The sequence below is a fragment of the Protomyctophum bolini genome (assembly GCF_963924005.1).
Source record: "Protomyctophum bolini genome assembly, chromosome: 14".
NCBI classification, from domain to species: Eukaryota; Metazoa; Chordata; class Actinopteri; order Myctophiformes; family Myctophidae; genus Protomyctophum; species Protomyctophum bolini.
Window position 1 is genome coordinate 8,044,440 of NC_137875.1, and position 26,557 is coordinate 8,070,996.

The window sequence follows — 26,557 nt, forward strand, 5'->3', positions numbered from 1 at the left end:
CTCGGCGATGAGGATCCGCTCTGAGAATCGGTGGGTTTTCCGCAGTGTCTTACGTGCTCTAGGGCTCAACAGCAGGCCCACACCTCCGGTTGCTGCCTGGGCTTCGTTCCTCCATGCCGAGGAGGTGACGAAGGTGTAACTCTCAACCCTGCAGTGTTTGATGGTGATCTCATTGTGCACCCTTCTGTGCTCCTGGACTCCTAGGATCTCCACTCCTCTGCTCTCTGCACAGTGTGTGAGCTCCTCCAACCTCCCATCTTCTCTGACCGTGCATGCGTTGAAGGTTCCCATTATAAATGGTTTCCTGCAACGCAAGATTGCATTAGACCGTGTGCTGTTTTCGGACTGAACCCTCCCTTGCGGGTTTAAGGTCCAATCGTCATGTTGTCCCCCCGGGGGAGGACCAGCACTACGGTCCGCTGCTAGGCTCCTGCGGACTCCCGCCGCTGGAAGTATAGGTTTTGAAATGACTAGACTTTCCATGGTTGACTTTACAATGCTATATAAGAACTGTGGGGCGCAACTCCTCACAGTCCTGGTTTTGATTCGGAGTGTCCTTCTCCTAGGTGGGTTGCCTCGGCTATGAGCTCCACCTGCCCATGCTATTTACCCATAACTGGGGCAGTGGTTGGTAAGGTGCCAGGGCGTGTCCACACACCGGTGGGCCTGCACACCTCACCTCTGGGGCCCACTGCTGCTCCGAGATCCCCTGCATTTTAGTTTGGTGTCCGCAAGGACACATATCCGTGTGTGGCCACGAGGAGGCACTGCAGGAGTCTTGGTGGTGGAGAGGCTGTGTACCGGCAGGAGGAGACTTACGCAACTCAGCTCCTCTTTTCACCCCCCGCGAGGAGGGCTAGCCGACGGCAGTAGCTGAAAGCAGAGAGTAGCAAGCAGGAGCAGCATGCAACATGCACTAACTACAAGCACTTCTACACAGTACTACTGCACTGACGCATCACACACCCTGTGCTAAAAGCACACACACACCATATGGTTCACATTGGTAATTTATGGTATCACGCAGTGATGGAAAAAGTACTCTATTTTTTGACTTAGGTAAAAGTATCAATACTGCAACTATACTCTGTTACAAGTACATTTACTTTGAAAGTACAAATGTATATTTGGTATCAGAATTTTCAAAATGTACATACAGTATCAGGAGAAAGTAGGCTACTCATCATGCAGAATGTTTTCAAATGCATACAAATATATTAAAAAAATAGCAGATCTACAAGCTAAAATATTGTCTATATACATGTATACATTCATGAATCCACCTGCTAAGCGGCTGTCAACATTGAGAAATGTCTTTTTATAGGGGGTTATACCATACCATTAACGACCTATAGCATGAAACTTTCCCGTTAGTTAGTTGCTTAGTCCCATATATGGTCATGCCTCGTGACATCAGGCATGGAGATCCCTGATGTCATCAATATTGGCCAGCAACTCTACATCTGACCTCAAACCGTTAGATCTCCATATATGGAGCTGACCTGTTCTGACATTCCATATGTTGATCCTTCCCCATCCATCCTTCCTCTTCGATGTCTCCCTTTTGTTATTAGTGCAGCCGCGCCCAGAAGCCGGCGAAAACTAGAGTTCTCAACAGGCCTCAAAATTAAGGCCCGGCCCTACCGGGGCCCTCATCAAACCCTGTACACTCTTGACACTGCCCCCGCAGCCACCTTAGATCTCCATATGGAGCTGAGCTGTTCTTTTTTTATGATCAGTACTTTATTTGGATTTTTTACACATAAACAGGAAAAAGTCTACCTCACGTTTCATGTAGTCGTTCAAATACAGTAGGCGCGTGTCAGTGGAGTAGGATGTTCTGAAGACCAGATTGGAATTCAAACAGCAGCTTATACGCTCGGTGAGGTAGCTGTTGATTTGTTCTTGAATCAATCAATAACCTTTGAGATGGAACAAAGGCTGGAAACGGGGCGGTAGTTGCCAGGTTCAAATTTGCTACCTTTTTTTATATACAGTAGAGGGATTACTCGAGCCAATTTGAAGTCAAGTGACACTGACTGATGGATCAATTTGTAATGTGGGTTACTATGGTAGCAATATGAGAATCCCATCTGCAAATAAACTATGGGAGCAATATACGTAGACAGCAGCATCTCTGAGGAATCTGGTGGGGATGTTGTCACGGCCGGTGGCCTTGTTTGGCTGAAGGGTGATGAGATTTTTCAGCACATTGTGAATGATTGGGGCCTACGATTGGGGCCTATGTGCGTGCGTGCGTGCGTGCGTGCGTGCGTGCGTGCGTGCGTGCGTGCGTGCGCGCGTGCTTCCTTCCTTGTCTCCCATACAGTGCGCTGCCAGCATTTGCATAGTAATTAAAACTCCTGATGATTTCCATTCAACAGAATTAAGCGTCCTTTTTAAAAAGGCTGATTTATTCTGTCTCACATTTGAATGAGACACACGCTCGCACTTGCTCTAGGCCAGGGGTGCCCACACTTTTTTTTTACTTTCAAAATGACAAGCTCAACAAAATATATTTTATTAAATATCTGAAAATAGTTAAATAATGTACGTGACTCGTGAGGGGCCTTTGGAATAGCGGCAATGGCATTACATTATAAGACTAACGCACTTGGAATGGGAAATACAGGGGGGAAATGCTACTGACGTTTGTGATACGATACTTGAAAACAAAGTATTGCATTGTGGGTTTGAGCTGAGAGGCCCTTGATGTCAATCAATCAAGTCACCTTAATTCAAGTGGCAGATTATTATAATTTTTGATAGGCGATAGTCCCTATGTCCAGCTTTTAGTGTGTGTGTGTGTGCAAACTTCAGATGAGGTGGAGATGCGGAGAAATACATTAATGTGGCCATCCTTGACAAGCAAATGTTTGAGAACTGGTTGAAACAATAATTTGCGTTTGGCGGAGGAAAATACCATGCTCATCAGGAGCAATCACCAGTGTTGGACAATATTACTCAGACGAGTAATATGTTACATATCGCATATTACTCCTTAAAGTTATATTATATTAGTTATAACTTGGAATCAAGAGTATATATTATATTACATTATTTTTCCAACCCCCACCCGCAAAATAACTAAGAGAGACATGCAACACCACAATCTGTTTAGCCAGCTCCTTTTAGAGCTGAACACAATTCATTGGAATAATAAGAATCACCAATCAGCCAAAAAGGCTATAAAGTAAAGTAGCAATCTCTCTTGACCTTTTTAAACGAAATGTTTTCAAAAGGCAGCCAACTAATTCTGAGTAATATGTACTATTTCTTGACTGTGGGCTTGATTAGCTCTTGATATTATAGTTATTATTGTGACCCACATGATGTCACAGCCAGTAGTTTTCATTGGCTCACTGGTCTCTGCAGCACGTCTCTCCACATCTTCAATAAACGGAAAATACATTTTCGGATATAGGTGACAAATCTTCAGCCAAAGTACCCATTTATCAGCTTCCATTATATTGTGTTCCAAACCAGTTCCAATTTTGTCTGCTCATGTCTTTGTGTCGTCATCGCTCCTGGTGAATGACCATAACACATTCTGTGAAAGAAACATGTGGTCAAGGACACCTCGACAGAGCTGGGGATGGAACTGCACCTTCCAGCTCCCTCCCTGTCATTGTCCTTCCCTCTCTGTCCTTCTCTAATCCGTCCTCTCTCTGTAATTCAGAGTGCAAATCATTACTGTCAAACAGAAACCTCATATGTCCATGCTTCAATCCAATTCAGTTCAATTTTATTAAAGTGTCAAATCACAGCAAGTTGTCTCAAGACACTTTAGATGTAGAGCAGAGACCCGACAGAGATCCCACCATAAGCAATTTTGGGGCAGTGTTAACGAAAAACTCCCCCTTAACTGGAAGAAACGTCAAGCAGAACCCGACTCTAGGGTGGGTGGCCATCTTCCTCGACCGTGCCGGGGGGGAGAGAGAGAGAGAGAGAGAGAGAGAGAGGGGAGATGCAGGCAATGATTTTAGATAGTGGAATAGTATGAATGTATATACGTAGTGGTATAATATAATATCAACTTTGACTGTTTGAGTGCTTTCCATTTTTCATAAATGAATGTGCTGCCGCATCGTACAAGAGTGTAGCAAAAAATTAAACTAATTGGTCGATCTATGAGCTCGATCACAACACGCTCCGAGCTTGCAGAACAGCTATTTCTTGGTACTAGCGCTAACATTTTAGTCTAGATTTTAAATGTTGACGAAATTCTTAATATATTTAGTCTTAGTCTTAGTCATCGTAGCTTAGTCTTTATTTAGTTTCCATTTAGTTTTCGTCAATGAAAAAAAGGTATAGTCGACGAACACTTCATCATAGTTTTAGTCGACAAAATCAACACTGCCACATTGGATCCATTTTATTTTTATTTGACCATTTCCTGAAAATTAATGTTTCTTTGGGACATACATGCTTTCCACCTAGAGACTTTAGGCTCAGACTGTAGGCTCTGTGCTGGCGATGGATGTGCTTGTTCAGCACTGACATCGAGAAGAACATCACAACCTATAACTCTACAGAATAATATCAGAATATAGAGCTATTCAACACTTTATTTAATGCACACTTAATGCACCTTTTTAATAAAATACAAGATGGCACTGTAAGTTTATTGACTAAATAATGTGACAGAAACTGACTGGAGCTATTTTTTTAATAACCCGGGAGTCCCAGAACCGCACTTTGAGAACCACTGGTCTATAAATGACCTTCAGAGAGAGAGAGAGAGAGAAACTAATAGAGAGACTACAGCATATAGGCAGAGACTGAATAAAGAGAGAACAGATGGAGAGAGAGGGGGTGAGAACTAATCGAGAGAGAGACTACGAATAGAGACAAAGGGGAGAGAGCGAGAGAGCGAGAGAGAGAGAGATGAGTGCCACTTGTGCTACGTACTGTATGTAGCATCACAGCTGTGAGCTCTTCACATAATGAATGCTCTTTATCTGTCCCTCCACATTGATACTGTTGCAGTGTTGTCATGTTGATCATCAAGTTATCTCTCCCGCTCCAGTCAAAAAAGCAAGAAAAATCACACCTGTGTGAAGTGAGTGGTGCAACTCCGTGTGGGGGTCCCCAGAAGTTCCATAGGAACGCAGCCAGGCTGCCGGCCCGGTTTCGGCGATCCGCCCTGCGTCCGAAACGTTCGATAAATGTTACCGTGTGGGGGTCCCCGGAACATCCAGACAGTGGGTGGGGGTGGGTGGGTGCGTGGGGCTGCGCAACAGTGACACTTGGTTGTGAAAACCAACCAAGCACTATTTTCGTGCTCGGACAGACAGACCCAGCCAGGGACCCAGGGACACTAGAGCGTCGCAGTCCCTCCCCCTTTCAGAACGACGAGTGGCCCAGGAAATGAATCCCAATGCATTTTGCCCATAGGCTTTTCTTAAAGTATTTATTTAAAGATGGTTACGCCGCGGACAAAGCCAACTCGGATCGTGACAAATCATGACAATGAACACAATGTTTTGGGCTGATCAAATAATTTATAAGAAGAAAAACAAAACAAATAGTGTTGTCTCCTGCCTTTATTTTCTTCTTTCTAATGATTTGATCGGCCCAAAATATTGTGTTCATTGTCATGATTTGTCACGATCCGAGTTGGCTTTGTCCGCGGCGTAACCGTCTTTAAATAAATACTTTAAGAAAAGCCTATGCAGGGAAAAATGCATTGGGAATAATTTCCTGGGCCACTCGTCGTTCTGAAAGGGGGAGGGACTGCGACGCTCTATAGCTGCAGTCTATAGGAGTGGTTGCACCACTCAAAGGTAGGGTTAGTGACATTTATGGGTTAAAAACATATTTTTCAGAAAATACATGTTTCAGTTGGGTTGGGTCATTGGCCAATAAGGAAAGAGTACGCCTACCCATTTAATTTGTGTCATCACTTCCAATATCATGATAGGATAAAATTGGTAGCCTGCACGTCTAACCAATAACCACTCCCCCTTAAAATTCAGTAATTTCCCGACCTGAAATGTTCTGTTTATTTAAGCGCTGGAGAGACATTGGAGACTCTTACTGTTACTGAACAAATACCCTATAGCAATGAGTAGTTATAGGCCTACTATCAGAATATAGAGCTACATGTATAACATTTATTTTAATCAAAGAAAATCACTTACCCCACCACCTTTAAAAGAGTGAACATAGACGTGTGAGCATGTGAGCAACACTTTTGTGAGTAGGGCGTTCATTTACGAAAAAAGAGATACAAGATTTCTGCCTGACATGAGTTTGGAAACAACTTGAATAGACAGACAGACAGACAGACAGCTATATGTATCTCTGTCACTCCAGCCATCTGCATGTCCTCTGTAAACAAGAGTCTCCAAACCCTAAATCCTTTCAGTTGTTTTTGTCCATAATAATTAAAATTATGGACAAAAAAAAGAAAGAAGCCAATGTTAAAGGAGATTTTAATGTTGGCACAGAATTGGCATGGTGGCTGGCAGCAACGTCCTGGCACAGAACAACCCATGTGGGCGAGGATGCACCATAGAGTGCCCTCTGGAGTCTGTACAACCAGCTGTCATTTAAAGTCCACCCATGTCCACATGGCGACACATGGCGTCCTCAACAAAGCTTTTGCCCTATCCATTTTTTCCTAGGTCTTTTACTCTTTGTCTTAATTCGTTCTAAATGTGTTATTATTATTATTATTGTTGTCCCATGGTGTAGTTTTAAGTAGAGATGCACAATATTGAAATTTTGACCGATGTGTATGGAAGCAAGCCAGGCCATATGGCTACTACTAGAGTTTAGAATTGTAAATCGTTGCTGTCAGGTGGAAACAAAACGTGTCCAGAAACATTACAGTTTCTTTTTTTTTTTTTTTACATTTTAAAGCAGTGAAAATGTCCGTTTCTCCTACACTATCTGTCTCCCTCTCAGCTTTCCTATATGTCTAGGATCTGACATTTAGAGGTTAGATTTAGGATTAGACTGGGCTCTATTTTACAAAGTCCTAAAACCTAAACCTGACCTAGAGGTTAGGTTTATGGGGTTAGGGTTAATTGGATTTACTTAGTTGCGAGACATATCTGATCTACTCACAGCGCGACACGTTAAGTTGTATATCTGCTGTACAAAAGGCCCTAATTGAAACAATTAAGTCACATCCAGTGCACTGCAGGTGTGATTATTAGCACAGGTGCGCCATGCTTTCATTCAGAACAAGGACAGGAGAAGAGAACATGGCAGCAACAGAGCTGAACATTTATTTAGTATTTTTTACCAGTCGACTACCTATCAAATTTTCAGTTTGCGTCACTGACCCAAAAGCCACACATATGAACAGACCCAGATTATTGTCTTGCCATTTTGCCATACTGTGCTGTTTAATTGTGCTGTGCTACATTCAACAAAGACTGTGCCTACGAGCAACTAGCTGTCCATCCTTGTCTCCTTGTGAATTCTTACCAATCCCCTGTGGCGAATACTACTGCCCTGCCCTATACCACATATTACTGTCCAGTTGAACATCTGCTATTTTTGAGTGGTGCAACCACTCCTACAACCAGCAATCCAGTCCATGTACCTGTGTACGTGTGTAGGTCAATGAGCACGAGTATGTTACTTATTTATACCAGTAGGGGGCGCCAGAAACAGAGAGAGGGGTAGTGCTGTGTCTCTAATGTGAGAGAGAGAGAGAGAAAGAGAGAGAGGGGGGGGGGGGGGGGGAATTGCACCACTCAGTTCACACGGTGTGATTTTTTTAGCTTACGGTGTGAAACTGCGAAATAATGCAAAAAGACCATAAAATAATGCTGTCCTAAAGTGTGTGTGTGTGTGTGTGTGTGTGTGTGTGTGTGTGTGTGTGTGAGAATAGAAAGTACTGTGCAAAGACATCCTCATTGAGAATACGTCGTGTCTCATGAATAAGTTAAATGGCGTAGCATCTGCCCACTTCAAATAAAGACTGCACTGCAGAACAGATTGTTGTTAAAATAATACCGGTAGGTTGATTTTAACAGAGTTACAGTATGTCCGTTTAAATTAGAGGGTGAATAGAATAGCATCTGTCCACAAGAAGGGAAGCTTTAGGAAAAACCCTGTTGGTACCATAAACATACGGACAGACATGGGGACGGACAGACATTGTTGGTTCTAGGAGTGGTTGCACCACTCAAAAAAATAAGCACATACACCAGCACAACAAGCACAAACAGCAGGTCTACAAGCTGCGCTGTGCATTTGGGGGCAGACATTCAGACTTGCGAGGTGCACCGTTGCTCCGATCTGCACCAAATCTTGGCGCACACATTGTTAAGGAAGGGACTGCCATCAGAATATGCACACCAGGGAGTAACCCGGCCTAGGGCTATGGATATCCCAAAAGTAGGACTACCACCCTTTTGAGGAACACTGATTTAAGTGGGGCATGGACGCACACGCACTTGACAAACGTGAACATGTGCATTGAAGGGGTTGGGGTTCGACTGTGATGCAGAAGCTGTGTCGTCAGGACAGAAACAGAGCAGTGAACGGCTTATCTTTAGACACATTTATTTTTACTTTATCAGTTTGACTTTGTCACATACAAATCACGATCAAATGAAATCTGGCCAGTCAGTCCGTTTTGTCTTCTCCTCCACTGATCTCAGACACCCTTCCGTTGAGTCCAAAGAATGACAGAAAGGTTGTCAGTCTGTCAGTTACTCCGTGTCCTATGCTCTTATAGTCTCTGTCGAAGGAGAATTCCGGACTAGCGTTTTTCTTACCGTATTATAGACGCCTTAACAGATGACGTCACACTGATAAGCAACAGCATGCGCGCGCATAACGGCAGCAGAAGAACACCACCTCTCATACGATGCAATGGAAAAGTTCTAACTGCACTCACGTGTAAAAAATGCCCCATCAAACTTTTAGATGCTGTTTTTATCCCATTGTGGAGGAAAAATAATTAGGATTTTTATTGTGATCTCTCACCCTTGAAATATTGAATCCATTGGTTTCTGTTGTTTGTGAACAATAATAGCAATTCAAAGCAGTTGTCCTCAAAACCACACCTCCAGTCGCTGTCATAAGAACGGGAGGTGCGCTCATGAACACGGCAGCAGAGCCTATTTGTGCACGGCTGCACGCGCACCTGCAGCCCATCAAGCATAATTTATGCTTCGTCCCGCGATGGTGTCGCGCACGCAGACCTCTACGCTCACAACAGTCGCATCCGCGATGCGATGTGAGCTTGTATATCCTTTCAGAATTCAAATCCACGGCCTAAATACCGTACGAATCCCTTTGCGGGATCCTTGAGAACGATAAAAACATTTTGAGAACTTAGTGCGACAGTGATGTCGCCTCACAGCTAGGAGGTCCCAAGTTCGATTCCCGGCAGGGACACTGTGGGCGTGTTCTGTCCTCATCGTGTCATCAGTGCCACGCATACCCTCTACGGTATAGGGGTTAGGCGAACGGGCCTTTCTGTGTGGAGTTTGCATGTTCTCCCTGTGTCCCTATAGGGTAAAGGAAAGTATACCCTCACAAAAAAACATGCAGTAATCCTGGTCTCTATACACTGCCTCCCTTTGGTCAGGCTGATGGATTTTATGTTCTATTTAATCTATTTATTTGTCTTTTGGACACTGATTTTATGATTGACTTTGTTGTTGAATGTTATTACAGTGATTTTAGTTAACAAATGTTTTATCAGTGAAATACGAATATTTTATGTAATTAAGTTCACTGACTTTTTGTGCACTCCTGATAATTCTACTGTACTATGCACTTTGGTGAATTGTATCATGAATCTATCAAATAAATCAAATCAAATCAAAGCAAGGAACTGGTTGGAATAATATGTTCCTTCCACACACTACGTCCTACCGGGGACCTCTCCCCTCCCTGTCAGGTGATAAGAAGCAGCCTGCTCACTCCTCATGGATGGATTGAATTAAGGATGCATGAGCTCAGTTTGGGGTTCTACCCAGGTCGGCAGAGAGATAGTAGCGCCCAGGATTACAGCTTATATGGCAATATACCCTTCGTCAAGTCCCGGCTTTTTCCAAAAATGATGTTTTAGCAAATCCAACATAAACAAGGCGGAACAAAGCAGAAAGAGCCTCCTGCAAAATGGGTTACAAAACTGTGGGATAAAAAATAACTTGGTGCTATAGGGGGTGGTTCTTGGAGAGGTAGGCGATGAGGGCCACGGCCAAGCCCACATAGATCCCTGTCCCGATGGTGATTGACAGCACGGCCAGGAAAAGGGCACGCCTGGAGGCTGAGCTGGCCTGGTGGAAATCCCCCTTCGACACGGCCTTGTTGGTCTGGAGGAGGAGAGGAGGAAGAGGAGGAATGGGGGAGAAAGGGAGGAAAGGAGGAAAGAAAGATTAACGTTGCTGCCGGGCATACACCTTGCATCTCCATATTTTTATGGAGCTTTTTATTTTATGTTTTCGTAAAAGAAAAAAAGGAGCACTTCATGTAAATGGTCCCTCACTAATGCTGATTGCTTCGAGCCACAGTTCTTCGTCAGAGTTTGACCTGATGAAGTGCCTTGGCTCGAAACGTCGTCAATAAAGTACGGCAGTATGAGTGTGTGCATGGGCTTTTTTGAGTACCGGTATTTGATATTCTCCGCGTTGTGAACTTGTAGATCTGCTATTTTCAAAAGTTTGAATACAACTGAAATCTTGAAATGAGTGAATTCTGAATTCTGCATAATGAGTACTTTTCACTGTGGTACTTGTGGTGCTATATGTAGATGCCAATACGTTTGTACTTACTCTTGTACATTTTGAATTCTGGAATTTTACTTCTAACAGAGCATTTATATTGCATCATTGAAAGGCTACTTTTACTTAAGTAAAACATTCAAGTATACTTTTTCCACTACTGCTAATTACTAATATTTGGAATTTATCAATGTCACTTCAGTTTAACCAGTAAGAGGAGCGACCGCAGGGCTGAGACACTCATTATGTCAGCACTACAGCGGAGCGGACAGACGGTGACATCTCTACCAAAGTCCTGATGTCACTCGCTCATCCCCTGGTCCAGGGCCGTAGAAGTTTCCTTTTAAATTGTCTCATATAAGCATAGTGGTCCAAAAATAAATAAGCTGTCTCAGCGATATTGTCAGGGAGGTGTCTCTGTGTCGTCTCAACAGTCAGTGATATTTGATAGCGTCTGTTTATAGCAAAAATATGAGTCCATATGAGTCAAACCACCGCAATCATGTGTTTATTTTTGGAACACCTCCAGTTCTTATTTGACGCGATATGAAAAAGTTGCGCTCCTGTCACTTTGGGAGCTGCCTCCGTACAAATAAACTTCTCGAAATGTACAGAAGTGTGTGTGTGTGTGTGTGTGTGTGTGTGTGTGTGGTGGCGGCGTGTCTGCGGTGTCACCCGTGTTTTTGTGCAGCATTACCTGAAGAGCGTGACAAAGCATGACATGAAGAGCGTGTGACGGAAGCGTTACAGGCTTCCTGCACGTTTGCATAGTAACTACGACCTGCAGTCGCAACCACTCATATTAGACGCTCCATGCTTAGTAAAACGGACCTGAGTTAAACTGTACTTGGTGCGTTGGCACATCAAGTCTCTTAGTATCTGCTCTTTTTATCCGTGAACGTTTCCCCAGAATATAGGAATAGTCGACAGCCAGGGTGGACGGGTGGGAAATGTGGTGTATATATAGTCTTTTTTAGCGTGGCCTGAGCCCAAAAATGTTTCAGAGAGGCGTGAGGCTTTATAGGAGTGAGATAGAGGTGTATTAGAGAGGGGTGAGGCAGAGGTAAAGATGGCCGAGTTTATAGAGAGTTGGCAGTGTTGAAGAGGGGTGAGGCAGAGGCGAGCGTGTGCGTGTGTGTGTGTGTGTGTGTGTGTGTGTGTGTGTGTGTGTGTGTGTGTGTGTGTGCGTGTGCGTGCGTCTGTGAGCAGAGTGGATGATTCCAGATCATCTCTTACTTTAGCAACACAGCAAAGTCCCTTTTACACTTCTCTTCTCTCTCTCCTCTCTCTCCCATCTCTCTCTTTCCTCCCACCCCCTCTCTTCCCTCTTTCTCTCCCCCCTCTCTGTCTCTCTCTCCCCCCTTCCCCCCTCTCTCCCCTCTCACTCTTACAGCTATCTCTCTCTCCTCTCACTCCTCTCTCTTCTTTATATCTCTCTTTGCAGGTTGCACTCTTCTTTCAAGTGCATCTCGCTGCCAGTTCCTTCCTTCTTCTAATGCATCGTCCTCCTCCACCCCCAAACCCCCACCCCCCTCTCTCCTAGCTTTACATATCGGCAGTGGGCGAATCAAAGGAAGTGAGGAGCACAGAGAGAGAGAGAGGGGCACACACCGAGAGAGAGAGAGATGAGTAGCTCTTTGACGTTGTCGCTCTGAAGCTCCTCCATACTGAACCATGTCTGAGTATAGGACATCACCAGTGGTGTAAAGTAACAAGCACTTGTCATTTACTTCAAATACCTTCAAATTTTGAGGTATTTGTATTTATTTATTTACTAGAGTATTTCAAATTTCCAATACTTTACTCCACTATGCATCTCGAATCCAAATATTGTACTTTTAGCTTTTTGAAAACATTACTATATAGTTGCTTTGTAGATTTTGATTATTGTTACACAACAATAATTCTGAGAGAAAAGGTACATGTCACTCAACTCGTAGCTGGAGTGCCCTTGAGACGAGACAAAAAAATATTCAGTTTGAACAGGTGCGCATTTTGATCTAAAATGTAAAATAGCATCTGTAGAGGAGAAATAAGTCTATATTTTGTTACTACATAACCTATTTATGGTGGATAAATAAATATATGTTTGTAAACATGCTGCTTAATAACGGAACGAGTCAGCTGGAGCCCGACGGTCTTCCGCCCCCCCCCCCCCCACTCTGTCTGTTGTGTCTAGCGTGGTGATTAGTTTTAAATAATCCCATCACTGCCAGTGGATGAGGAGAGGAGAGGAGAGGAGAGGAGGAGAGGAGAGGAAGAAGGAGGGGAGAGGAGAGGATGAGAACATGGCTTACTGTGTGTGTTTGATATTAATCAATTTAATTTGATCTACGTTGAACTTTGAGGTCCCAACAGCTGCCTGTCATTTATATACTCTTAATGATCCTAATGACCATCCAACAGAGGTGCGTGCGTGCGTGCGTGCGTGCGTGCGTGCGTGCGTGCGTGCGTGCGTGCGTGCGTGCGTGCGTGCGTGCGTGCGTGCGTGCGTGTGTGCGTGCGTGCGTGCGTGCATGCTCATGTGATTAATGAGTGTAGTGTTGCCAAGGCGGCTGGCGGTCTCCCATCCGTCATTTTCATTAATGACTAAACAAAAAGACCAACACCATCATCACAGCCACTGAGCTACTCTGCTGTGCGGAAAATAGCAGAGTTACAACTCTACTTGGACCTCTAGCCTGTCTATACACAGTACACACATGTCCTTGCTGTAAATAGATGATATCAATCTGCTATTTTTTTGTTGAATGTCGTCGATGTGTGTGTGTTCTTTTTCAAGGTGGCTTCTACTATTCGAGATCAATGCTCCTCCTGATAATATAATATATTCTTTTCTGAGAATCACAGAAAACAATAGTGGATGTGATTGGGCGCTGTGGGGCCTGTTAACCCAGAATACATTTTATATTAGGAGAACAAAGGATGAGAGAGAGAGAGTGAGTGAGAGAGAGAGAGATTGAATTAGTATTCAGAACACATCGTGGACTCAAAGTCAACTATCAAATATCTTTGCTGAAATTTGCACATACAACGTCACAACGCACCAAAAAGTCTTTGTGAGCTTGTCTTGCAGATCTGTTATTTTCTACGAATGTTGGCCCGAGAATGGGGGGGGGACAGGGGACGGATGCATATTCATGACCCCCGGGAACCCCCTTAAGGACTCCTTGGGAGACCCCATTTCTTCCCGCAACGGTTCTGTTCAGAATTTGTCGTCTCACGTCTTTCCACAAAACAATAGAAAAAGCTCAATAGTGGGCTCCATGAAACGTCAGATCAATAAGCATGCTCGATAAGGTGTTCATTATCAGTAAAAATCACACCCACGTGAAGTGAGGGGCGCTCTTATCATCATACATCATCATACAGTACATCATCTCATTCTGGCCAATCACAATTTGCGTCCTCACCTTCGTCTTCAATGTTTGTGTTTACACAAACACTCAAAGCTGGCCATTAATTGGTAATAACATTCAATATTATGTTAGGACAATGCTTGTGTTTACACAAACCCTCAAAGCTGGACTTAGGAGAGGCTATAGCGCCCCTCAAAAAGTAACAAGCTCCACCCCTACTCTGTCTTTCATTATCACTCTCGCTCTCTATGTGCCTCTCTTTCATTCTCGCTCGCTCTTTATCTCTCTGTCTCTCATTATTTGAGATGAGACACACATGCAGGTATTTTGAGGCATGTCCGAATCCGCCATTGCTTAGGGCGAAAACAACACAGCTTACCACTGGAATTGCATTAGGGAACATACTATGATACTACACATTTTATGATGGTGAAAGTGTACCGGTATAATGAAGGTGATTGCAACAACCACTGATGCAGTGAAAAATGAAAATGGGACCGCCAAATATTCGACACTATCCGCGATTCTGCCAATAATCATATTCTTTGAGTCACATTTACAAGTTCTCTTCGGGTCAAACAAAGAACCACGTGAAGTTGATCCCCTTCCCCTATTCGCTCTTTCTAGGACATGACGTATGTGTAGTCAGAAGAATTCTCCATCTTATCTCCCTGGCTCTCACACTTCCTCTCCCCTGTCCCTCGTCTTCCAGTCTCTCTCTCTCTCTCTCTCTCTCTCTCTTTCACACACTTTAATCCGTCCGTCTCTCCTTCCTTGCGTCCCAGGGGTGATGGGCTTATATACTTTAACATGCAGTAGTTGTGCACGTAGCGTATGAATATCACCATGTAATCTTCCTCTGCTTTTAGAGGAGTCTGCCGTCAGATGCATAATGTATAGGCCTCTCTGGAATGAGAGCTGCTCTGTAGGAATGCAGAATGTTCCGGTGGTTATCAACCTGTGGGTCGGGACACGTGGGTCCCCACATGATTTTTGTGTGTGTGTGTGTGTGTGTGTGTGTGTGTGTGTGTGTGGGGGGGGGGGTCCCCAGATGACAGTGAAGTGATAATTTAATGGATTGACCCTGTAGACAGAGCATTCACCTAATGCTCATTCTGTTGTTAACCCATTCTGACCGGGCACCCATTTTGGTGTTAGCATCATGTTATGCTTTAGCTATTGAAAAATAGCAGATCTACAAGCTCATATCGCGCCACCGAGTGGCGCGATACGAGCTTGTAGGTCTGTTATTTTTGAAAAATTCGAAGAACGACTGACATTTTTAGAATCTGATCTCAGGTCAGAATGGGTTAATCAGACCAGTGTGTGTCCAGTGGAAACCTCGTATGAATCTGATCTCAGGTCAGAATGGGTTAATATAGGGATGGAGCTTGTTAATTTGTATTGATAACGAGCACCTTATCGATCAGGTTTATCGAGCCGCGTTCTTATCGAGCCCAATATTGAGCATTTTCTATAATTTTGTGGAAAGACGGGAGACAATACATTCTTAACAGAACCAGTAGTATACAGTATTTTACAAGGCCTTCAAATACAGAACATTTCTAACAAACGGAAGGAAATTTACTTTTTTACCAATAAAATAATATTAAAGAAACTGTTAACTGCTTAATATGTGTACCGTCACTTTAAAAGCCGAACTTTGTTTACCCGGGCAGCATTGGTTGACAGGTATCAATACACTTTTAGACAGATTTATGTATTTATTTATTTCCCCCAGATGGTCTAAAAATGAGTTACTTTGACCAATCTTACCTTGACCCAATTATAGCCACTTATAGCTTTTAATTAAAGTTCCCCGGGCATCGTTTTGGGATACTTTGGCCAATATGGGTCTTTTTCTCAAGTCTGGAGTCAGTGTGTTGCTGTCCCTCCCGGCTCATGGCTCTTCACAGACGGCACAGAGACAGCCACTCCGCTGAACGTGTCAGTGTTGCTGCAGTGGTGTGAACTGTGAACCGTGCAGGCACTGGTGCTGCCGAGTGCTGACAGCCGACTCACAGCTTCTGAATTACTTTATCTTTGCCTTGGAAAAGACCGTAGGGCGTAGGCTATATCCATTTTGCTGTTTTCCAAAACAAACCAGCGCGCGCTACTGTTTGCTACAAAGCGACGAGGTTTACAGAAATACCAAGTAGCCAATCTGCTGATTAGGCTACCTGATCAGCGATCACCATGGGGGGCAGCGACAACACACACACACACACACACACACACACACACACACACACACACACACAGGTAGAAGGGTCAGGGGTTAACTAAAGGTCACCTGGTGGGACAGGTAGAATGCAGCGATGCCCAGCGGCCAGAAGCAGCAGAGCATGGAGAAGACCGTCAGAGCCAGGTGGTCTCTGGGAGGCATCAGCAGGAACATGTCCTCACTGTCACTGTCACTGGAGTAGTCACTCTGTAACACATAAACATGTACTCACTGTCACTGGAGTAGTCACTCTGTAACACACATCAACATGTACTCACTGACACTGTTACTGGAGTAGTCACTCTGTAACACACATCAACATGTACTCACTGTCACTGGAGTAGTCACTCTGTAACACACATCAACATGTACTCACTGACACTGTTACTGGAGTAGTCACTCTGTAACACACATCAACATGTACTCACTGTCACTGGAGTAGTCACTCTGTAACACACATCAACATGTACTCACTGTCACTGGAGTAGTCACTCTGTAACACACATCAACATGTACTCACTGTCACTGGAGTAGTCACTCTGTAACACACATCAACATGTACTCACTGTCACTGGAGTAGTCACTCTGTAACACACATCAACATGTACTCACTGTCACTGTCACACACACACACACACACACACACACACACACACCCACACACACACACACACATGACATTGTTCCATATACCCCTGCATTGACATTTAAGTCCCACAGATTGTGTCTGCCATAGGATATAAGTCCTTTATAATCACCTGAAGGTCATGCAGAATCAACCAGCTCCCATAATGATGGCAGTATTATTGTTTCTGTCGGGAGTAAACTTTTCAGGATTCAAAATAACAACTACTGTATATTATCACTTACACTTACTGAATGTGAACTATATAGCGGGTGTTTGAGCGTTAAGCCTTCACTCCCAGCATGCACCTTGCTGTCTCCAGATGGTTCCCTGCCCTCTCACCTCCATCATCCATCCAGCAAGATGCAGCTTGTAGATACACAGCTGGGTACTGTACATACAGTACAACATTGTTCTCCTACACCTGGTAGAAAGTACAAAGTCTGTACTGTACAGTGGTGATTTTGACAGCGCTCCCCCCCCCCCCCCCAAGCAGTCTTAAACGACTGATGCAGAAGGACATGAATACGGTAACACGCATACCAGGACACATTAAGGAAAAAGATAATCTCACAATAGAACAAACCAGGGCACTTAGGGAACTAATCAACAACAAACAAATCATTATCAAACCAGCAGACAAAGGCTCCTGCATAGTCATTATGGATAGACATCAATACCTTTTAGAAGGTGAGAGACAGCTCAACAATCAGGACCATTATAGGCAATTAGACCAACCCATTTACATGCAGACAGCTACGAAGGCCATAGCCATCATAAACAGTCTTAAGGACAAAAGGCACATAAACGCCAAACAACACCAATACTTAATAGGACAGGATAGCCCACGGGCTAGGATATTTTATCTTTTACCAAAAATACACAAAAGCCCGGATTCATGGACAATACCATATGAAATTCCACCCGGGAGACCAATTGTGTCGGACTGTGGCAGCGAGACGTATCAGACAGCAGAGTTTATTGAATATTTCCTGAACCCACTGTCGATAAAACACCCCAGTTTTATAAAAGACACTTACGATTTTGTGGACAAAATTAAAGCTATTAAAGTAGGAAAGGAGGCCCTTCTATTTTCAATAGATATAGACAGCCTCTACACAAACATTGAAACAGAATCAGGACTCCAAGCAGTCAGAGAAGTCTTTAGTAAATACCCAGACACAAGTCGACCAGAGGAGGAAATACTCCAATTACTAGACTTAAATCTAACCCAGAATGATTTTTCCTTTAACAACAAATTCTATTTACAAATCAAAGGCACGGCCATGGGAAAGAGATTTGCACCATCTTATGCAAACATTTACATGAGCATATGGGAACAGACCGCACTAGAAAAATGCAGACTTAAACCGACACATTACTATAGATTTCTAGATGATATATTTGGAATATGGGAACATAGCCAAGAAGAATTCCAGGAATTTATTGAGGTTTTAAATAGCCATCATAGATCCATAACGATAAAATATGTGACACACACAGAAAGGATTGACTTTCTTGATGTAACAATCTTCAAGGGCCCAAACTTTAACACAAATGGGAAACTAGACTTAAAAGTATTCTTTAAAGAAACAGACACTCACGCCCTATTACACAAAACGTCATTCCACCCGACACACTCCTACACAGGAATAGTCAAATCACAACTACTAAGATTCCATAGGATTTGCACGCAAAGAAGTGATTTCAAAATAGCTTGTAAAACTCTATTTAATGCCCTCAGACTAAGAGGATACACTAGGACCTTCCTCCGGAAAGCCCAAAAAACCTTCTTAGAAATAAAAGTGCGAGATACAGGCCCCAAATTGGCCCTGATAACCAGTTATTCAACACAGAGCACACTAGCCAACAACAGAATAAAAAGGAATTTTGAGAACCGAACAGACGATCTTCTAAAAGATTATAAAATTATATCGGCCTACAGAAAAAATAAAAACCTTAAAGATTATCTAGTACACAGCAAACTAAAAGAAATCAACACACCAGCACGCCAGGGACCAGAATACTTCAAACCCAAACAATTAGTAAAAAATAGAACCACAAAACGCGTCTTGGAGATTAAACAACAAATAACAGCCAGAACCAGCAACTGCATTTATTTAATCACATGTGAAAAATGTGGTTTACAATATGTCGGAGAGACAGGTAAAACAATAGGTACTAGGCTGGGACGACACAGATACAATATTAACAATGCCAAAAAGACAACCACAAGATTGGTGCAACATTTTATGGCGCACGGCATTGGAGCTCTAAAATGCGCTGGACTTCAACACAATCCTAACTGGACAGTAGGACAAAGACGTTTTAATGAAAAACAGTGGATTAAGAACCTCAACACGGATTTTCCTCGAGGCTTAAACATGCCTAAAATTAGATCTTGAACACTAAAAAACTTAAACTCAGGATTAAACTGGAGAAATCTAAAAGTGATTGGATCAGACTTCCTTCGGATACATGGCGAATGCATTTATTCCTTGCATTGTGCCTACACATGTCGCGACCTGCGGTCGCGACATGTGTAGGCACAGTGCACTGAAATCTTTTAATTCCCCCCGTTTTAATCATAGGCTTTTGAATAGAATTTAATGTAGTTTTTGTCACCCCCAGGGTTCCTTGAGGAAGTTCCAGGGGGTCCCCAGCTAAATTATATTTTGGAACCAAATGGACCCTTATGTGTCTGTAACTTTGATTTAACTCAGAGTTAAATTAACATCGATTTTACAATATAAATTGGGATCTGACAGATAGAAATGCCATTAAATGGGGGTCCTTAGACGAATGCATGTCAAACTGGGGCACCCTTGAAATTAAACGGGTTGAGAACCACTGCTGGAACCGTAGAAATATTCTCTCATGGGGGTCCCGGGCATATCTCTTCAAATGGGGGCCCGTGGGCTAATTAGGGGGTCCATTTAGGGGTCCTTGACATGAAGAAGTTTGGGAACCACTGTTTAGGTCAATGAAATTGACACTGCTCCTCACTCACCTCCAGCTCCTGGAAGTCGTCGTCGTCATCGATGTCGTAGGACAGCGTGTGGATCTTTGTCTCCTCCAGGAACCTCCCGTCAGCCAGGAGCAGCGCCTCCTTGTAAGGCTGCACAATATACCGTTATCGTATCGTTATCGAGGTATGAACCTGTGCGTTATCAATATCACAAAAAGGCGACAGTGTTGTATATCGCGATATATCGCAATATATTGTGTGTTTTTGAAGAATGCTTAGTTTTCATTGTTGCTAACAAGTGTGTTAAGATGCTTAAAGTTAAGAATGACACTAACTTGTTATAGATATTGTCTTTTTAGAAAATATATAATATGAAATAACAAGTGTGGGAATCCAATAGCACTTAAAATATTGATTTGTTATTATGCAGTTTTAAACATGCCTAATGTTTAGTGAATGTTGCAACACTTAAAATATAGAATTAGAATATATTTTTAACGGTAATATCGTATATTGTATCGATATCGCAATCTTTGGCATGAATACCGAGATATGAAATGTTGTCCATATCGTGCAGCCCTACCTCCTTGTGGCCGGAGGAGGATGTGCAGGAGGAGGTGGTTCCATCGGCCGGTCCCTCGATGAAGGTGGTCTCGCAGCTCTCCCCTCCTCCCACTCCTCCCACTCCCTCACCCGGGCCCCAGTAGAGGATAAGGCCCCCAGGGGCCCGCACTCTGAACCGGGGGTCGAGGGTCACGGTCTGGTGGAGCGTGCTGGCACTCAGGAGCTGCGGAGGGGGTGGGGCCACCCCTCTTCCTACGCCTCCTCCTCCCGTCAGGCCTGTGTGTCAACCAGTGGTGGAACAATGGACAGTGGACAAAGATAATTGCGATTATCTCAAATAATTGCAATTAGACAATTATGTCATAATTGTGACAATTATACTCGGGACCATAATGGAAGCAAGCCCCAAATGGCTTTTTGTGGTATCCTTTTAAACAATCATTGTAAAAACTTAACTTTGTACTATTTGCAAACTGTTATTGAATCAATGAATCAATCAATATTCAATCAATCGATCAATCAGGCCTATATATAAATGCTGATTATGCAAACATAAGTGTGACTATCTCAAATAACAGGAGGTGTGACAATAAAGCCTATACCTCCCACTGGGGTCCCGTTGGCTTCCTGTGGGGCTGGCAGGGTGTCAGCCACATGCCCGTGGTACTGGGGGGCCGAGTAGACGCACCCCAGACCCACCACACCCACCCCCGGCTCCCCGCCGTCCCCAGCGCTCCGTGTGGCGACGAGGCCGTTGGAGCACCTCCCCGAAGCATGCACCAGACCTCCTCGTTGTCCTCCCTGTGACTCCCTCTCCGCCTGCGGGAAGCGCTGAGCCTCCTCTCCTCCCTGTGCCGGAACACAGTCGGGAGCACAGGCAATCACCCCCGCTCTCTGCATCCCTGAGGGGAGGGGAGGGGAGGGGAGAGGAGAGGAGAGGAGAGGAGAGGAGAGGAGAGGAGAGGAGAGGAGAGGAGAGGAGAGGAGAGGAGAGGAGGGAGGGGAGGGGAGAGGAGAGGAGAGGAGAGGAGGGGAGGGGAGGGGAGAGGAGGGGAGGGGAGGGGAGAGGAGAGGAGAGGAGGGGAGAGGAGGGGAGGGGAGGGGAGGGGAGAGGAGAGGAGAGGAGAGGAGAGGAGAGGAGAGGAGAGGAGAGGAGAGTATGTGTATATTGTGTATGCATAGGAATCAGCAGTGTTGACAGTGGGACTATTAAAGGCTGCGCTCCCACACCACATGCTGAATAAATTTGTGAATTCAATCAATATTATGCATCAGCTCTACAGTATTTCTTTCTCATCAGAAACTATTTGTGGTTGTAGGCCACTAAATATGTATTTCTATAGATGGCTTCCACTCAAGCTCCATTGTTTATTCTGCTTTTGAGGCACCGGGCACGGACCACCATTTGATGAGATTTAGGGTCTGACTCAAAAATGTAGAATATTTTGTTATCGTTGGATTCGATTTAGTCAACAATTACATACTGTATTCCATACTGAGCTTGTCAATGGGCTATGATATGTTCAGACAAAGCTTTCACCACAATAACAGATAACTGAAAAGACACTAGCATAGAGCCCAGAGTGTTTAAGTTGTTAAAATGTTAAGTCACACGACAGCATGATTCAGTACATTATGGGCCTGAGCCCAACAATCCCTCCCTATTTTAGAGAAACCTTTATAGGGATGCCAGTTTGGGTGGTGGGTTCTGCCAAGCAGTAAATCCACCTCCTAAAATGTGTGCCCAATAAACCATTATGTAGGCACACACACACACACACACACACACACACACACACACACACACACACACACGCTTGCACACACTTGGAAGGATGCCACACAAACATAAACTCAAGTCCAAACTCGTGTATACACCCACCCACCTATACCCACGCACGTACATGCACACAATCCCAGCCCACCTCTTGTTCTACCAACTGGTCTCTGGTATCACACTGGATGTTGGACCCCCCCCCCACACACACACACACACACACACACACACACAGTACAAACAGCAGATATGGGCGGGCGGGCGCGCACACACAAATTCATACAGAAATAATTTAGAGACATGTACCGTACCTGCATGCACAAATGCACAACTACACTTAAGCATGGTTACAAGCTTCACACGTAGAAACGCATATGTCTGGAATCAGATGTGAGCTTGTAGATCTGCTATTTTTGCCATAGAGACATGTTTAGAGTGAGAAAAGAGTGTACCAAGTAAAGGTTGCAACTCATGTGCAACTTTACATGGTTTCATTTTACGCTCTCAAGAGTGAAATTATTGTTATACATGCATTTCTTAATTTACAAGATGTCTACACAACTATATGCAGAAGAATTGTACCACATTAACACAGCATGGAATTGTGGACAAAATCATATCCAATATAAACAAAATATTAAATGTTTTGGGTCTGCTGATTAAATAATGGACTTTGATATGAAAAAGGTTGAAAACCAGTTAAACCACTTATCTACAATGGTGCCTATAGAATTCAAACCAAGGTCTTCTGTATGAGAGGCTGAATTTCAACTACTCGACTTACTATAGGCCAAAGCAGCATCTCTGCATGGACAGGGGCAATATATAATAGTGTGTTGTGTCTTGTTGCGTCTGTCTGTATCTGTCACAGTGCAGGTGAGGTGTGTGTTTGTGTGTTGAGTGTGACCATGTTTTGTGCATGATACTGTTAGTGTGAGTACACATGTTTTGTGTGTGTGTGTGTGTGTGTGTGTGTGTGTGTGTGTGTGTGTGTGTGTGTGTGTGTGTGTGTGTGTGTGTGTGTGTGTGTGTGTGTGTGTGTGCTGTGTATACATGCTGAGCAGCATTCTGTGTTTAATTAGATGCTCCACTGAACTGTGCGTGCACGCATGTGTGCGTGTGTGTGTCATTATGCATACGCAACACATGTCTGCGTGGTTGTTTCACAACTGAATGACCCAACCTGCCTTGTTTTATTCACAGGGAGCTAGTAACCACACACACACACACACACACGCACACAGTCACACACACACACACACACACACACACACACACGCACACGCACACGCACACACGCAAGGCATGCTCTCTCTTACACACAGCTAGTTTAAATTGGCTCATTAGACCATAAACACACACTTCCTGATGCCCGCTGCAAACTTCAATTAAGGATTAGAGTGTGACCTTTATAGTACATTATGTCTACAGTATATACTTAGCCCAAATAGCCCAAAATGTAAACACTGGCTTCATCCCGTCTTTACCTTCCTCCCTGGAAGTAAAAAACGCCTGGGTTTCCGAGGCTATTACCTTACTGACAAGGTTCCGTTTGCTCAGACAGAGCTTTAGGCAAGGCAGCATTCTCTGTCTGTGCTCCATTTGATTGGAATACAAGCTTACAATGCGTGCGTTGTAAGCTTGTAGATCTGCTATATCCTCTTTTATTTGTATGTATGAAGAATTTTCAACGTGGAAACGATTATGTACAGTAATAATTGTGACAGGATACCCGACAGAGATGATATGAGGTATCCACCTTACATCAATGATTGATATTTTACATCGGTTTTTAGCCTATTATTTTCTGGCCTCCGTCTCAGCCACCACCTACTGTGTGGTGTGGGTGAGGGTGCAGACACACATGTCTCCACTGACACACGCAGAGTCACCAACTGTTGCTTTCCACCCGACAAGTGAGGAGTCTCACTGTTGTTATGTAGCTTGTAGATCAGTTATTTTTTGGCAAGTGGCACCTTTGTGTGTCGCGCAAGTAACAAGTAATGAGTGTTTTATTTCATTAATTTCAAGTGAACCTGTAACCATGCATGTGACAATAACCCTCGGATCGGGAACATTATACCAAATTAATCACACCTCTTTACGGTCACCAAAATGGTACCAAAATCTGGCCTGGCCCCTGGACTATAATGACCCTTCATTATCATGTTTTACAAACACAGGATAAGATGTTATTATTAGTCAAAGTCCTCACAGGGTTTGGTGGGAGTGGTAACCGTTTCATTGGGATCGTCAGGTGGGCGCTGCAGTGTTGTTTTTTTTGCAGAAAGTTCTAATTTGAGTTTTAGTCATTACTTTAGTCTCTTGAATTGTTTTCATTTAGTTTTAGTCACATTTTAGTCACCTGGAATGTCTTAGTTGCGAACGCAGTGAGCACTTACTATGAGACCTAGCAGATCATGTCTGTGTGTCCGTCCCCCCTTTGTGCCCATATATGGAGCTGAGTGATTTGTTTGTCATTGATGCAACACACTCCATATTTGGACGTATATGGACGTATAGCTGCTTTGGGGACTCCTTATATGGTTATGGCTAAGTTAAAAACTTAACTTAAAAATAAACTTAACTTAAAAAAAGAATAACTTAAAAAAATATCTTAAAAAAACCCAAATATGTACGAGCTGCGTTCGCTTCCCGCGTTTGCGCGTCTTACTGGTATAATATAACATTTTAACACATCATGTTCATTTGGGGGTCCTTTGATATGAATCCATATTTATCCATATCCATATTTTATACGTTGCATGGCTATAAAAAAGAATAGCAGATCTACAAGCTCACAACGCGTCCTGCCTTGGTGCGAGCTTGTATCTGCTATTTTTCACCTGCTATTCTTTTATTGGACATTCTTTAATAATTTACTGTAGATTTTTTTTTCTTTTTTTTTAAACACAAATCATATCAATTTGTCTTTTGATAGGAAATGTTGGACTGATCTAAGGGGGACTGCACATGGGGTCCACAGTGTGTTATCTGGTGCAATAATCCAGTGGTTTTCAACATGTTGTCCGAGGACCACCAGTGGTCCTTGGGGGGATTCCAGCGGTTCCTATATGGATGAGAGTTGTGTAACCTAACCAATGGACGGTCCATTGGTTAGGTCCATTATGGACCCTTATTAGATCTTTAACTCTTGAGAGTGTAAAATGCTCTCAAGTTAAATTATGGTTAAACATCTGCATTGCTTAATTTACCATAAAGGTCCCTGCACATGGGATGCATGCACTGGACGCGTTTTCGGATTTTTAGCCGTTTTTCCGTTTTTTTGTTTAAAATAAATACTTGCCTGTTCTCACCGGTACCCATAAATACAGCATGGAATTAATTGTGGACAAAATATTATCCAACGAAAAGAAATCTCATCAAATGGTGGTCCGTGGTCTGAAATGCCAACGAATGGGCCCGTCGCTTCATGCACGGCATCAAGCATCATGATGTTAAGAGTTAAGTCGTGATGTGACTGCAAGTGATTGCAAGCACTTGCCACTTACCTTCCCGAGGTGGACGAGTCTTCTGAAGCAGCAGGGACCGCCGCGTTGAACGATCCGCATTCAGATACTATTCACACGGAGTCATAGCTATAGCATTCCTCTGCATGTTTAACAATATTTAATATACAAGACACATATATAGCTATACTGTAGTCTATATCCTCCTGATTCACCTGCCAGGCGAATCAATATAAAGTCAACATCTGCCGGTGGTGCGCTGATCGCGTCCAGTCCTCACTGTGAAGATGTTTTGATCATGATACAGAGTAGCCTACAATATCATTCCTGAACGGGGGAGATAATCATATTATTAATAACAGTTTCGCCATGCAGGTCGACTCCTAGAAGTTTTGCGCGTCCTCCGCGCTCTTGAACGGTCACATTCTGATTCTGTCACCCTCCTCCGACCGTCCTCCTAGCAGAACGTGATGTCACCTCATCTTCATACACTACACTACGCTACGCTGCGTTGCGTGGTGTGTGTGTGTGTGTGTGTGTGTGTGTGTGTGTGTGTGTGTGCGTGTGCGTGCGCTGAATCCTGACAATGACAATATAAGGCTCCTCAAACTTGTCCTTGCATGGTCCTAAATTCCTAATGCACCGCACACTTGCAAAACTGAAAAAAGTGCCTGTTTACATTGTGGTCCTATATATTCAATGCATCAATAAATTGGCATAATGCCCATTTCACAATCATATATATGTACTGCTCATACATGCATGCATCACTTTTCATTCAGCTGGTTCCAGGCCAGGGGGTCCTTTTAAGTAGTAGTTCATTCTAAAATGACTTATTTTCTATCACACTATCGTTTGTGAAATTGTATT

The 26,557-nt window shown here is 43.6% G+C and overlaps 1 protein-coding gene across 1 annotated transcript; it reads right to left on the reverse strand.

Moving 5' to 3' along the window:
• Window positions 1-10,023: 10,023 nt before the first annotated feature.
• On the reverse strand, window positions 10,024-25,831 carry syndig1 (synapse differentiation inducing 1). The gene is made up of 6 exons (XM_080782708.1): window positions 25,730-25,831; window positions 21,043-21,342; window positions 20,460-20,716; window positions 19,919-20,026; window positions 16,353-16,490; window positions 10,024-10,292 (listed from the first exon to the last, which is right to left on the reverse strand). Exons 2-6 carry the CDS (start codon window positions 21,338-21,340, stop codon window positions 10,134-10,136), a joined length of 960 nt encoding a protein of 319 aa, XP_080638834.1. The 5' UTR covers window positions 21,341-21,342; window positions 25,730-25,831; the 3' UTR covers window positions 10,024-10,133.
• Between the last annotated feature and the right edge of the window lie 726 nt (window positions 25,832-26,557).